This window comes from Rhinopithecus bieti, unplaced genomic scaffold (assembly GCF_001698545.2).
Source record: "Rhinopithecus bieti isolate Rb0 unplaced genomic scaffold, ASM169854v2 scaffold_12138, whole genome shotgun sequence".
NCBI classification, from domain to species: Eukaryota; Metazoa; Chordata; class Mammalia; order Primates; family Cercopithecidae; genus Rhinopithecus; species Rhinopithecus bieti.
In genome coordinates, this window is record NW_016807121.1 from 865,591 (window position 1) to 878,739 (window position 13,149).

The 13,149-nt window shown below is 39.4% G+C and overlaps 1 protein-coding gene across 1 annotated transcript in view; it reads right to left on the bottom strand.

Annotated features, from left to right (window-relative positions):
- ITFG1 (integrin alpha FG-GAP repeat containing 1) overlaps window positions 1-13,149 on the bottom strand; it is a 297,020-nt gene that overhangs the window by 260,808 nt on the left and 23,063 nt on the right. Inside the window, 1 exon segment of the mRNA XM_017880291.1 lies at window positions 8,206-8,300. Within this exon segment, the coding sequence (XP_017735780.1) occupies window positions 8,206-8,300 (95 nt within the window).

The window sequence follows — 13,149 nt, forward strand, 5'->3', positions numbered from 1 at the left end:
CTTTGTGGGTAACCCGACCTTTCTCTCTGGCTGCCCTTAACAGTTTTTCCTTCATTTCAACTTTGGTGAATCTGACAATCATGTGTCTTGGAGTTGCTCTTCTCGAGGAGTATTTTTGTGGCGTTCTCTGTATTTCCTGAATTTGAATGTTGGCCTGCCCTACTAGGTTGGGGAAGTTCTCCTGGATGATATCCTGAAGTGTTTTCCAACTTGGTTCCATTTTCCCCCTCACTTTCAGGCACCCCAATCAGACGTAGATTTGGTCTTTTCACATAATCCCATACTTCTTGAAGGCTTTGTTCATTTCTTTTTCCTCTTTTTTCTTTAGACTTCTCTTCTTGCTTCATTTCATTCATCTGATCCTCAATCGTTGATACTCTTTCTTCCAGTTGATAGAGTCGGTTACTGAAGCTTGTGCATTTGTCACGTATTTCTCGTGTCATGGTTTTTCTCTCTTTCAGTTCGTTTTATGGCCTTCTGTGCATTGATTATTCTAGTTATCCATTCTTCCATTCTTTTTTCAAGATTTTTAGTTTCTTTGCGCTGGGTATGTAATTCCTCCTTTAGCTCTGAGAAGTCTGATGGATTGAAGCCATCTTCTCTCAACTTGTCAAAGTCATTCTCCATCCAACTTTGATCCATTGCTGGCAATGAGCTGCGTTCCTTTGGAGGGGGAGATGTGCTCTGATTGTTTGAATTTCCAGCTTTTCTGCCCTGCATTTTTCCCCATCTTTGTGGTTTTATCTGCCTTTGGTCTTTGATGATGGTGATGTACTGATGGGGTTTTGGTGTGAGTGTCCTTTCTGTTTGTTAGTTTTCCTTCTAACAGTCAGGACCCTCAGCTGCAGGTCTGTTGGAGATTGCTTGAGGTCCACTCCAGACCCTGTTTGCCTGGGTATCAGCAGCAGAGGCTGCAGAAGACAGAATATTGCTGAACAGCGAGTGTCTCTGTGTGATTCTTGCTCTGGAAGTTTTGTCTCGGGGTGTACCCTGCCGTGTGAGTTGTGGGATGTTGGTCTGCACCTAGTGGGGGATATCTCCTAATTAAGCTACTCAGGGGTTAGGGACCCACTTAAACAGGCAGTCTGTCTGTTCTCAGATCTCAACCTCCGTGTTGGGAGATGCACTGCTCTCTTCAAAGCTGTCAGACAGGGTCATTTGCATCTGAAGAGGTTTCTGCTGCTTTTTCTTATCTATGCCCTGTCCCCAGAGATGGAGTCTACAGACACAGGCAGGCCTCCTTGAGCTGCTGTGGGTTCCACCCAGTTCGAGCTTCCTGGTGGCTTTGTTTACCTACTTAATCCTCAGCAATGGTGGGCGCCCTCCACCAGTCTCGCTGCTGCCTTGCAGTTAGATGGCAGACTGCTGTGCTAGCAATGAGGGAAGCTCTGTGGGCATGGGACCCTCCTGGCCAGGTGTGGGATATAATCTCCTGATGTGCCGTTTGCTAAGACCCTTGGTAAAGCACAGTGTTAGGGTGGGAGTGACCCGATTTTCCAGGTGTTGTGTGTCTCAATTCCCCTGGCTAGGATAAAGGATTCCCTTCCCCCATGCGCTTCCCAGGTGAGGCAATACCTTGCCCTGCTTCAGCTCTAGCTGGTCAGGCTGCACCAGCTGACCAGCACCGATTGTCTGGCACTCCCCAGTGAGATGAACCCGGTACCTCAGATGCAAATGCAGAAATCACCCGTCTTCTGTGTGGCTTTTGCTAGGAGCTAGAGACTGGAGCTGTTCCTATTTGGCCATCTTGCTCCGGGATTTTCCAGTTTTTCTGTATAGAGGTGTTTATAGTATTCTCGGATAGCAGTTTGTATTTCTGTGGGAGTGCTTTACTTCCAATTATGTGGTCAGTTTTAGAATAAGTGTGATGTGGTGCTGAGAAGAACGTATATTCTCTTGATTTGGGGTGGAGAGTTCCGTAGATTTCTATTAGGTCTGCTAGGTCCAGAGCTCAGTTCAAGTCCTGGATATCTTTGTTAACCTTCTGTCTTGTTGATCTGTGTAATATTGACAGTGGGGTGTTAAAGTCTCCCATTATTATTGCGTGGGAGTCTAAGTCTCTTTGTAGGTCTCTAACGACTTGCTTTATGAATCTGGGTGCTTCTGCATTGGTGCATATATATATGTAGGATAGTTAGCTCTTCTTGTTGAATTGATCCCTTTTCCATTATGCAGTGGCCTTGTCTCTTTTGATCTTTGTTGGTTTAAAGTCTGTTTTATCAGAGACTAGGATTGCGACCCCTGCTTTTTTTTTTTNGCTTTACTTCCAATTATGTGGTCAGTTTTAGAATAAGTGTGATGTGGTGCTGAGAAGAACGTATATTCTCTTGATTTGGGGTGGAGAGTTCCGTAGATTTCTATTAGGTCTGCTAGGTCCAGAGCTCAGTTCAAGTCCTGGATATCTTTGTTAACCTTCTGTCTTGTTGATCTGTGTAATATTGACAGTGGGGTGTTAAAGTCTCCCATTATTATTGCGTGGGAGTCTAAGTCTCTTTGTAGGTCTCTAACGACTTGCTTTATGAATCTGGGTGCTTCTGCATTGGTGCATATATATATGTAGGATAGTTAGCTCTTCTTGTTGAATTGATCCCTTTTCCATTATGCAGTGGCCTTGTCTCTTTTGATCTTTGTTGGTTTAAAGTCTGTTTTATCAGAGACTAGGATTGCGACCCCTGCTTTTTTTTGCTTTCCATTTGCTAGGCAGATCTTCCTCCATCCCTTTAGTTTGAGCCTATGTGCATCTTTGCCCGTGAGACGGGTCTCCTGAATACAGCACATCAATGGGTCTTGACTTTATCCAATTTGTCAGTCTGTGTCCTTTAATTGGGACATTTAGCCGATTTACATTTAAGATTGATATTGTTGTTTGCATTTGATCCTGTCATTATGACGTTAGCTGGTTATTTTGCCCATTAATTGATGCAGTTTCTTCATAGCATCAATGGTCTTTACCATTTGGCATGTTTTTGCAGTGGCAGGTACTGGTTGTTCCTTTCCATGTTTAGTGCTTCCTCTAGGAGCTTCTGTAAGGCAGGCCTGATGGTTAAAAAAATCTCTCAGCATATGCTTGTCTGTATAGAATTTTATTTCTCCTCCACTTATAAAGCTTAGTTTGGCTGGATAAGAGATTCTGGGTTGAAAATTCTTTAAGAATGTTGAATATTCTCCCCACTCACTTCTGGCTTGTAGGTTTTCTGCCAAGAGATCCGCTGTTAGTCTGATGGGCTTCCCTTTGTGGGTAACTTGACCGTTCTCTCTGGCTGCCCTTAACATTTTTTCCTTCATTTCAACCTTGGTGAATCTGACAATCATGTGTCTTGGGGTGGTTCTTGTTGAGGAGTATCTTTGTGGTGTTCTCTGTATTTCCTGAATTTGAATGTTGGCTTGCCTTGCTAGGTTGGGGGAAGTTCTCCTGGATAATATCCTGAAGAGTGTTTTCCAACTTGGCTCCATTCTCCCCGTCACTTTCAGGTACACCAATCAAACGTAGATTTCATCCTTCACATAGTTCCATATTTCTTGGAGGCTTTGTTCATTTCTCTTAACTCTTTTTTCTCTAACCTTGTCTTCTCGCTTTATTTCATTAATCTGATCTTCAATCACTGATATCCTTTGTTCCACTTGACTGAATTGGCTACTGAAGCTTGTGCATGAGTCACAAAGTTCTCATGCGATGGTTTTCAGCTCTATCAGGTCTTTTAAGGTCCTCTTTACACTGTTTATTCTAGTTAGCCATCCGTCTAACCTTTTTTCAAGGTTTTTAGCTTCCTTACGATGGGTTAGAACACGCTCCTTTAGCTTAGGAGAAGTTTGTTATTAACGACCTTCTGAAGCCTACTTCTGTCTACTTGTCAAACTAATTCTCTGTCCAATTTTGTTCCCTTGCTGGCGAGAAGCTGCGATCCTTTGGAGGAGAAGAGGTGCTCTGGTTTTTGGAATTTTCAGCTTTTCCCCTCTGGTTTCTCCCCATCTTTGTGGTTTTATCTACTTTTGGTCTTTGATGTTAGTGACCTACAGATGGGGTTTTGGTGTGGATGTCCTTTTTGTTGATGTTGATGCTATTCCTTTCTGTTTGTTAGTTTTCCTTTTAACAGTCAGGTCGCTCACCTGCAGGTCTGTTGAAGTTTGCTGGAGGTCCACTCTAGACCCTGTTTGCCTGGGTATCAACAGCGGAGGGTGCGAAACAGCAAATATTGCTGCCTAATCCTTTCTCTGGAAGCTTTGTCCCAGAGGGACACCTGCCTGTTTGATGTGTCTGTTGGTCTCTGCTGGGAGGTGTCTCCTAGTCAGGCTACCTGGGGGTTAGGGACCCACTTGAGGATGCAGTCTGTCCATTCTCAGAGCTCAAATGCCATGCTGAGAGAACCACTGCTCTCTTCAGAGCTGTCAGACAGGGATGTTTAAGTTTGCAGAAGCTGTCTGCTGCCTTTTGTTCTGCTATGCCCTTCCCCCAGTGGTGGAATGTAGTGGCAATAGTCCTTGCTGAGCTGCAGTGGGCTTCTCCCAGTTTGAGCTTCCAGGCTGCTTTGTTTACACTGTAAGCTACTCAAGCCACAGCAATGGCGCATGCTCCTCCCGCTGTCAAGCTGCAGCATCACAGGTTGATCTCAGACTGCTGTGCTAGCAGTGAGCAACACTCTGTGGGCGTGGGACCCGCCAAGCCAGGTACGGGAGGGTATCTCCTGGTCTGCCGTTTGCTAAGACCATTGGAAAAGCACAGTATTTAGGTGGCAGTGTCCCAATTTTCCCTGTACAGTCTGTCATGGCTTCCCTTGGTTAGAAAAGGGAAATCCCCTGATCCCTTGTGCTTCCTGGGTAAGGTGACACCCCACCCTGCTTCAGTTCGCCCTCCTTGGGCTGCACCCACTGTCCAACCAGTCCCAATGAGATGAACCAGGTACCTCAGTTGGAAATGCAGAAATCACCCATCTTCCGTGTCGATCTTGCTGGGAGCTGCAGACCAGAGGTGTTCCTATTTAGCCATCTCGGAAGCAACTCTCCTTTTTTCTTTTTTCAGACAAGGTCTTCACTCTGTTACCTGGGCTGCAGTGCAGAGGCATGATCTCAGCTCACTGAAACCTCTGTCTCCCAGGATCAAGTGATTCTCCTACCTCAGGTTCTTGAGTAGCCGGGACCACAAGCATGTGCCACCATGCCTGGCTAATTTTTTTTATTTTTGATAGAGACAAGGTTTCACCATGTTACGTAGATTGGTCTCAAACTTCTGAGCTCAAGCAATCTGCTTGCCTCAGTCTCCCAAAATGATGGGATTACAGGAGTAAGTCATTGCACCTGATCTATTCTTCTCACTTTATGAATTGTTTTCTGGTTGTTTTGCATACGTATCCTTTGTTCATTCTTTATCTCTTATTGTTTATCAATGAGATATAGTGGTTTTCTGTACTGGTAACATTTGAGTCTTTTCTCTGTTTTATTTGTGTGTCTGAGCTACCGGTGAGTTTTCTACTTGTGTGTGATCTCATGATGGTAAATATTGTCTTTATGCTTCCAAATGTAGGACTCCCTTAAGAATTTCATGTAGGGCCATTCTAGTGGTAATGAATTCCCTCAGTTTTTGCATGTCTAGGAAAGACTTATTTCTCCTTCATTCACTTTGCTGGTGCAGATGGGTAGCAGCAGCCATGGTGGCAACTTACTTAAATGCAAAGTCAGTATTGTTTAAGGAAGTCTCATGCTATTGAACTAAAAGTACATTTCTAAAACTTCATTAAGATAGATTTTTCCTAAAAAGGAGTTGTAAGAAACAAAAGTTTGGATATGTGTGTATAACAAAAGTAAAATTAAAAAATGAACCTATAAATACAGAATGTTCTCATCTTGAAAAGCAAGCTTCTAAGACAACTTCCATTGCAATGTAGTCAACACCTTATTATTGAGGTTTCCATGTGATTTGGCATACCAGATAAACCACATTAAAAATAATCTGTTTTCTTAAATTCTCCCCTCTCTTCCCAACCAAAACATACAAAGCATATTCAAGTACCTAGAATCTTAGATTAAAAAAAAATTTACTAGATAAAAGGTTAAATTTGTGGTTTTAAGTCAGTAAAATCCACAGTGTATTTGGGCAATAAATATTTTTAACTTTGAAAACTATGTCAATAATGAAAATATTGTAGCAAAAGTCATAATCAATCCAGAATTAAGAGGTTTATATTATGCAGTATTATTTTCTACCTGTTTCTCAATGAAAATTTGGTTTTGCATCATGGAATACTTTTAAAGAAAATAAGTTTTATTACATCTCACAGCCACCAGGCCTGCTTTACTCACTTGCAATTAGTACATTATATAAAAATGTAACTGTAAAATCAGACTGTTAAGTGTTTGAATGCTGACATAAAATGGTGGGAAGTGGGAGCGGGGGTGGGGAAATCAATAATTTATCTTGCCTGTCTCAACTGTACTGCAGGTGACTAAAGAAGTGAGCATGGCAGGTCCCTCTTTTAACAGAAAATTTAGCTAATTATACCTGCAGTAGAGTGATAGATTCAGTGTGTCACAATTTTGCAACTCCTATTGAAATAATGGGCCTGACAATAATCATTCATACCTCCTAACCATTAGACAATACTGTAATGGATGATCTATGCTGAGGAAAACTGAACCTACTGATCAATTTTAATATCACATAAGAGAGAGAACTTAAACTACATCACCTAATGAGCTGAAACATACAGCAACACCTAGGAAATATTCTTGATATTCCCACTCCCACCACCCACAAAATAATTCTGATTCTGTGGCTGGGCGCAGCGGCTCATGCCTGTAATCCCGGCACTTTGGGAGGTCAAGGTGGGCGAACTGCCTGAGCTCAGGAGTTCTGAGACCAGCCTGGCCAACATGGTGAAACCCCATCTCTACCAAAATACAAAAAAATTAGCTGGGCATGGCAGCATGCACTTGTAGTCCCAGCTACTTGGGAGGTGGAGGTTGCAGTGAGTGGAGACAGTGCCATGGCACTACAGCCGGAGCAACAGAGCAAGACTCTGTCTCCAAAAAATTTTTTTAAAAATTCTGATACTAGGAACACAGTAACATGTAACATGTTAACTCCATTGGGATACAATCTGAAAAATCCACACAACTGTACAGCACAGATGGGTATAGCACAGATGGTTTCTCTACTTCTGCATGAACCTTGTTTAACTTCCTGATTTGATAAAAACATGTAGGAGAAAATCTGGGCATTTGAATAACGACTAGATATTCAATGACATTAAGAAATTGTTGATTGAGTGTGGTGGCTCATGCTGGTACTCCCACCATTTTGGGAAGCCAAAGTGGGCAGATCGCTTGAGCCAAGGAGTTCAAGACCAGTCTAGGCAACACGGGGAAACTCCATCTCTACAAAAAATACAAAAATTAGCCAGGCATAATGGCACATGCTTGTAGTCCTAGATGGTCTCGAGCCTGAGGTGGGAGGATAGTTTGAGCCTGGGAGGCAGAGGTTGCAGTGAGCTGTGATCGTATGCACCACTGTGCTCCAGCCTGGGGGACAGTGAGACTCTCTCAAAAAAAGAAATTATTGTTTAATTTTTTTAGGTTTCAAAATGATCTGGCAGTTTTAAATAAAAAAGTCTTCACAATTTGAGATACAGATGGAAATATTTAAAAATGAAATTATATGTTTGGGGGTTAATTTAAAATTATCTTGGATAGGAGGAACTTGTAGGTGCATTTACAGGGGAAACAAGATTGGGCCATATAATAATTGTTGAAGCTAGGTGATGGTTAAATGGGCATATATTATGACATTCTGTCCAATTTTCTGTTTACAATTTTCTGTAATAACAAGTTTTAAATGCCTGTGAAATTCTTCTTGTATATAAGCTAAAGATTTTTCTTATCGTTAAATTTGTAGCACATATTATTTTTTTAAATTTTAACAAAAAAGGTAAAAAAACAGCAGGCAAAATGTGGTGAAATTATCATGAATTCATAAAAAGTAGAGAATTCAAATTCTGAGGCAGTTATTAACAAACAACCAAAATGACAATAGCTAAAGACTTATTTATTACAGTCAGTACTTTTTCCATGTTTCCAAATCACTGACTTTCTAACGTCCTTTTAACATTAATTTCAACATTTACTTCATTAGCAATTAAATACGAAGTATAGAGTAAATAAAACCCCATACTTCTTTGGCATCTCAAAACAATTCCAGATTTATGTGCAACTCACCTGCTGTAAAATCTTCAGTCAGATCAATAAATGCATGAGAATGTGGAATTCGCATTTTACTTGTAGTGGTCAATGCTGGATGCCATGATAAATTCCTAAAAAATAAAATAAAAATACTTTTCTTAAGGTAAACATCAAATGAGCATTATTTTAAAATAAAATTTCTGCATGCAAAACACTTAAAATTTATTTATTTTATTGATACATTCAACATACCATACAAGTCATTCTCTTAAAGTGCCTTGAGTGGTTTTGATCACAGTGTACAATCGTCACTACTATTTAACTCCAAAGCATTTTCATCACACCAAAAAAGAAACTGTGTACTCTATTTCCCCTCACTGGTAACCATAAATCTGCATTCTGTCTCTGTTCAGGACATTTCACATAAATGAAATCATACAATATGTGGTCTTTTGTGTTTGGCTTCATTCAGTTAGAATAATGTTTTCAAGTTCATCCATGTTGAAACGTGTCAGTGCCTCAGTTCTTTTTATAGTGGAATAATATTCCATTGTTTGGGTTTTTACATTTTGCTTATCCATTCATCTGAAGATTTGGCTTGTCTCCACTTTCTGGTTGCTACAAACATTAATGTACAAGTTTTGATGTGGACATATGTCTTCAATTCTTTTTGGTATATACCTAGGAGTGGAATTATTGGGTCATAGAGGAATATATGTTTAACTTTTTGAGGAATTGTTGAACTGTTTTTCCACTTCACCATCTTACATTTATACCCAGCAATGTAGAATTCCAGTATCTCCAAATCCTGTCTTATTCTTGTCCATTTATTTTATTATAGCTATCCTAGAGGGTGTGATACAGTATTTCACTGTGGTTTGATTTGTATTTTCCTGCTAGCTAATGATGCTGAACATGTTTGCTGTGCTTACTGGCCATCTGTATATATTCTCTGGAAAAATGTCTACTCAAATTATTTTTCCATTCTTAAATTGTGTATGTTATGTATTGCTTTACTGCTATCCATCCCTCCCTCCTCCCTCCATCCATCCATTTTTAGAGACGGGGTCTTGCCTTTTTGCCCAGACTGGTCTTGATCTCCTGGCTTAAAGGGATCTTCCCTCCTTGGCCTCTCAAAGGGCTGGGATTACAAGACCATTGCCCTCGGTCCCTGTTGGTGCATTTTAAGAGTTCTTTATATAATCTGGACATTAGGCCTTTAGCCAGTATACGACTTGTCTCCTAGGCTGTGGGTTGTCTTTTTACTTTTTTTTTTTTTTTTTTTTTTTTGAGACAGAGTCTCACTGTGTCACCCAGGTTGTAATGCAGGGGTGCGATTTCTGCTCACTGCAACTTCCGCCTCCGGGGTTCAAGCGATTCTCCTGTCTTAGCCACCCAAGTAGCTGGAATTACAGGCATGTACCACCATGCCTGGCTAATTTTTTGTATTTTTTTTTTTTTTAGTAGAGATGGAGTTTCACCATGTTGGCCAGACTGGTCTTGAATTCTGGAGCTCAGGCAATTTGCCCGCCTCGGCCTCCCAAAGTGTTGGGATTACAGGCATGAGCCACCATGCCCGGACATCTTTTTACTTTCTTGATAGTACAAGTTCTTAATTTTGATTAAGTCCAATATATCAATTTTCATCTTTTGCTTGTTCTTTTGGTATCATATCAAGAATCCATTTCCCAATGCAAGGCCATGAAAATTTACCTGTTTTCTTCTAAGAGTTTTATAGTTGTAGCAGTCATATTTATTATCTTTAATCTTTTTTTAAATGAATCAGAAAATAAATGATTAATGTCATAGAAGGTTTTCTAATATTGTGGAAAATAATAATGATTCTCTTTTACAAATTTAATTCTAAAGTTTTGGACCACGCAGAAGAATAAATTTAAGCCCCTACTTCACATTACATACAAAATTTAACTCAGAATGGATGAAAGAACTAAAAGCATCTCTGGAAAACAGTTTGGCAGTTCTTCAAAAAGTTAAACACAGAATTACTATATGATCCTGCATTTCTACACTTAGCTATATATCCAAGATAATTAAAAATAAGTAAACAAATACTTGAAAAATGAATGCTCTTAGCAGTGCTATTCACAACAGCCCACAAGTGGAAATAATACAAATTCGCATCAGTGGATAAATGGATAAACAAAAATGTCATATATCTATACAATGGACTATTATTAAGCCTCAGAAAGGAATACATTACCAATACAATACAGACAAGTACAAAATGGATGATCCTTAAAAACATACTATGTGAAAACAGGCAGAAACAAAAGGTCACGCACGGAGAATTCCATTTACGTGAAATATTCATAATAGTTAAATCTATAGAGACAGAAAGCAGATTTGTGGTTGTCAGGTGCTGAGAGACAAAAGGGAGTGACTGCTTAATGCAGGGTTCCCTAACCCTTGGGCTGTGGACCACTACAGGTCCATGGCCTTTTAGGAACCAGGCCACACAGCAGAAGGTGAACGGCAGGCAAGTGAGCATCACCTCATGAGCTCTGTCACCTGTCAGATCAGCGGTGGCATTGGATTCTCAAAGGACTGTGAACCCTATTGTGAAATGCGCATTCAAGGGATCTAGGTTGTGCGCTCCTTATGAGAATCTAATGCCTGATGACCTGAGGTGGAACAATTTTATCCCGAAACCACCCCTACCACCTGGCCTCTGACCCTGTCCATGGACAAACTGTCTTCCACGACACCAGTCCCTGGTGCCAAAAAGGTTGGGGACTGCTGTCTTAGTGGATACAGGGTTCCCTTTGGAGTGATAAATGGTATGGGATCCAGATAGAGCAGATGGTTGTACAAAATTGTAAACGTACTAAATGATACTAAATTGTACACTTTATAAATTATACAACTAGGGATTCTATGATAAATTTAAAGTTTTATGTTACGTGAATTTTATCTTACCAAGAAAAGCCCATAGCACAAAGTTTCCATTTATCTCTCATTTGATTACCATTAATATTAACATCTTATATAACCACAGTATAAATATCAAAACCAGAAGGTAACACTGGTAGTACCTCTATCAACTATAGAAGAAAGAGCAAGTTTAAATAAAGTCATTCCCCTATAATTTCTCACTAGGTAAGAATACTCCCATTTACCAAGGCTCTACTCAAATCAGCTTTCTCCAAAAGATCTTTCTCTTCTCTTACTGTTTTCCTGCTACACCATTCCTTCCTAATAGCATTCTGGTTTGCATTAAAGTTACTTTAGGAACTTTCTCTTTGATGCTGTAAAGCTCCCCCAGAAACCCTGACTCATCAATATCTGTACCCACAATGCCTAACCAGGACCTGGCTCCCATGAAATGTCAGCGAATGCCGGCTAGACTGAACCTCAGTCTCAAGCAGCATTTCCGATTCTTCTCTACAGCAGTTAGAATTCACTACCATTTTCATAATAATATGTTCCAGTCCAATATGAAACCACAGATATGTCATCTCCATAGAGCAATTTAAGGCTATTTAAGTCCAAGTTAATTGTCAACGCAGTATCCAACTGACTGGATAGCAAACAAGGTTTATAACTGTGAATCTGGTTTTGATGTCTTTGGAAATCAGAAAGACACAATGGAGTAATTTGTTCTTGGCAGGTGGAATCTGGGAAAAAGAATAAGCATTCATCAGGAGAAAATTTTCTCTACACAAAATGTGTTCTACAAACAGCAACCTCTTTCCAACAGCCTTCTACACATATTTTAGCACAAGCAGGGCCTAAACACACTTTAACCTAAATAAGATAGTAAAATCAAAACCAAGCAGTATTCATATAAACTAATTTCATTATTTTAAACTGAACTCTATAATATAAAGTCATGGTAATAAGAAAATATTAAAATGAATTGAGAAATTGCATTTAGCATATGTTGTAAGGTAATTCATGCCAAGCAATGGATTTGATTATTCTTTCACCATATATAAGGTTAGAAATCTTTAAAATAGTTTCATTTATATCCAGTTTAATAATGACTGATTAACTTATTTTTAAGATAGACCATTTATTCATCAGTTCAATAATTTCTAAGCATTAAAGTATTTTAAATTACTAACAAAATAATCAAACTCGGGTTAAAGATTCTCTGACAAGTTTAACCCAAAGTCATTTCAGAAAACTTTCCTAATGTTGCCATCAAATTCAGTTATAGGCCAAGAATGATTAAAAACAGACTTTTATAGAGTAAAGCTCAATGAGGTTGATCATGTGGCTCTGTCTCTAACCTGAGCAGTTATTGATCTCATTCCCTATAAAATTTTTAGTAGGCTTACTGTGAAATAAGGTATAGCTAGAATTTTGGAAAAACTCAACTACCTTGTGACATTTTTTCCTAGGAGCTATTTAACCAAATGTTTATTTCAAAGGAAGACTCTAGAAAAGTGATAAATCGAAAGTCATAAAGGGACAGACCATCAGCCAAATTGAGCATAAAGATGTGTTTTATTTGGCCCATATACTACTTTAAGAATCTTGAATTCATTGCTATAACTTAAAAAGAAAATCTGATTTCATATAAAGTCTGGATTTCCAGCTTCTCTTGAAATATCAGAAATATCAGATGGTCTGGCAACCAACTGGCTTTGTTGAGACAGAGCTAGTGTCTAAAGACAACCCAAGTGTTAATTTTCCCAAATTGCTTCACTCACTCTGGTTTCCTTCCTGACTCCTGACAAATATGAATTTGTCACTCCTAACAATATATTAATTGCAATCTTGCCTTTTTGAACATTTAAAATAAACATTTAAGTTCTTCACAGTATTTTAAGCTTTATACTTAGTGTCTATGCTTTGCTATTTTACAGTTACACGTCTTAAAAGGCAGCAGATGATCCTTAGAGTTTATTTTATTCAGTGTCTATTTACTGTTCTGATGTTTACCAAAGGTGTAGAGAAAATGAAAGAACAGTTGTTCGTTTTTGTGGTGCATTTTAAGATGAATAAAACTGAATA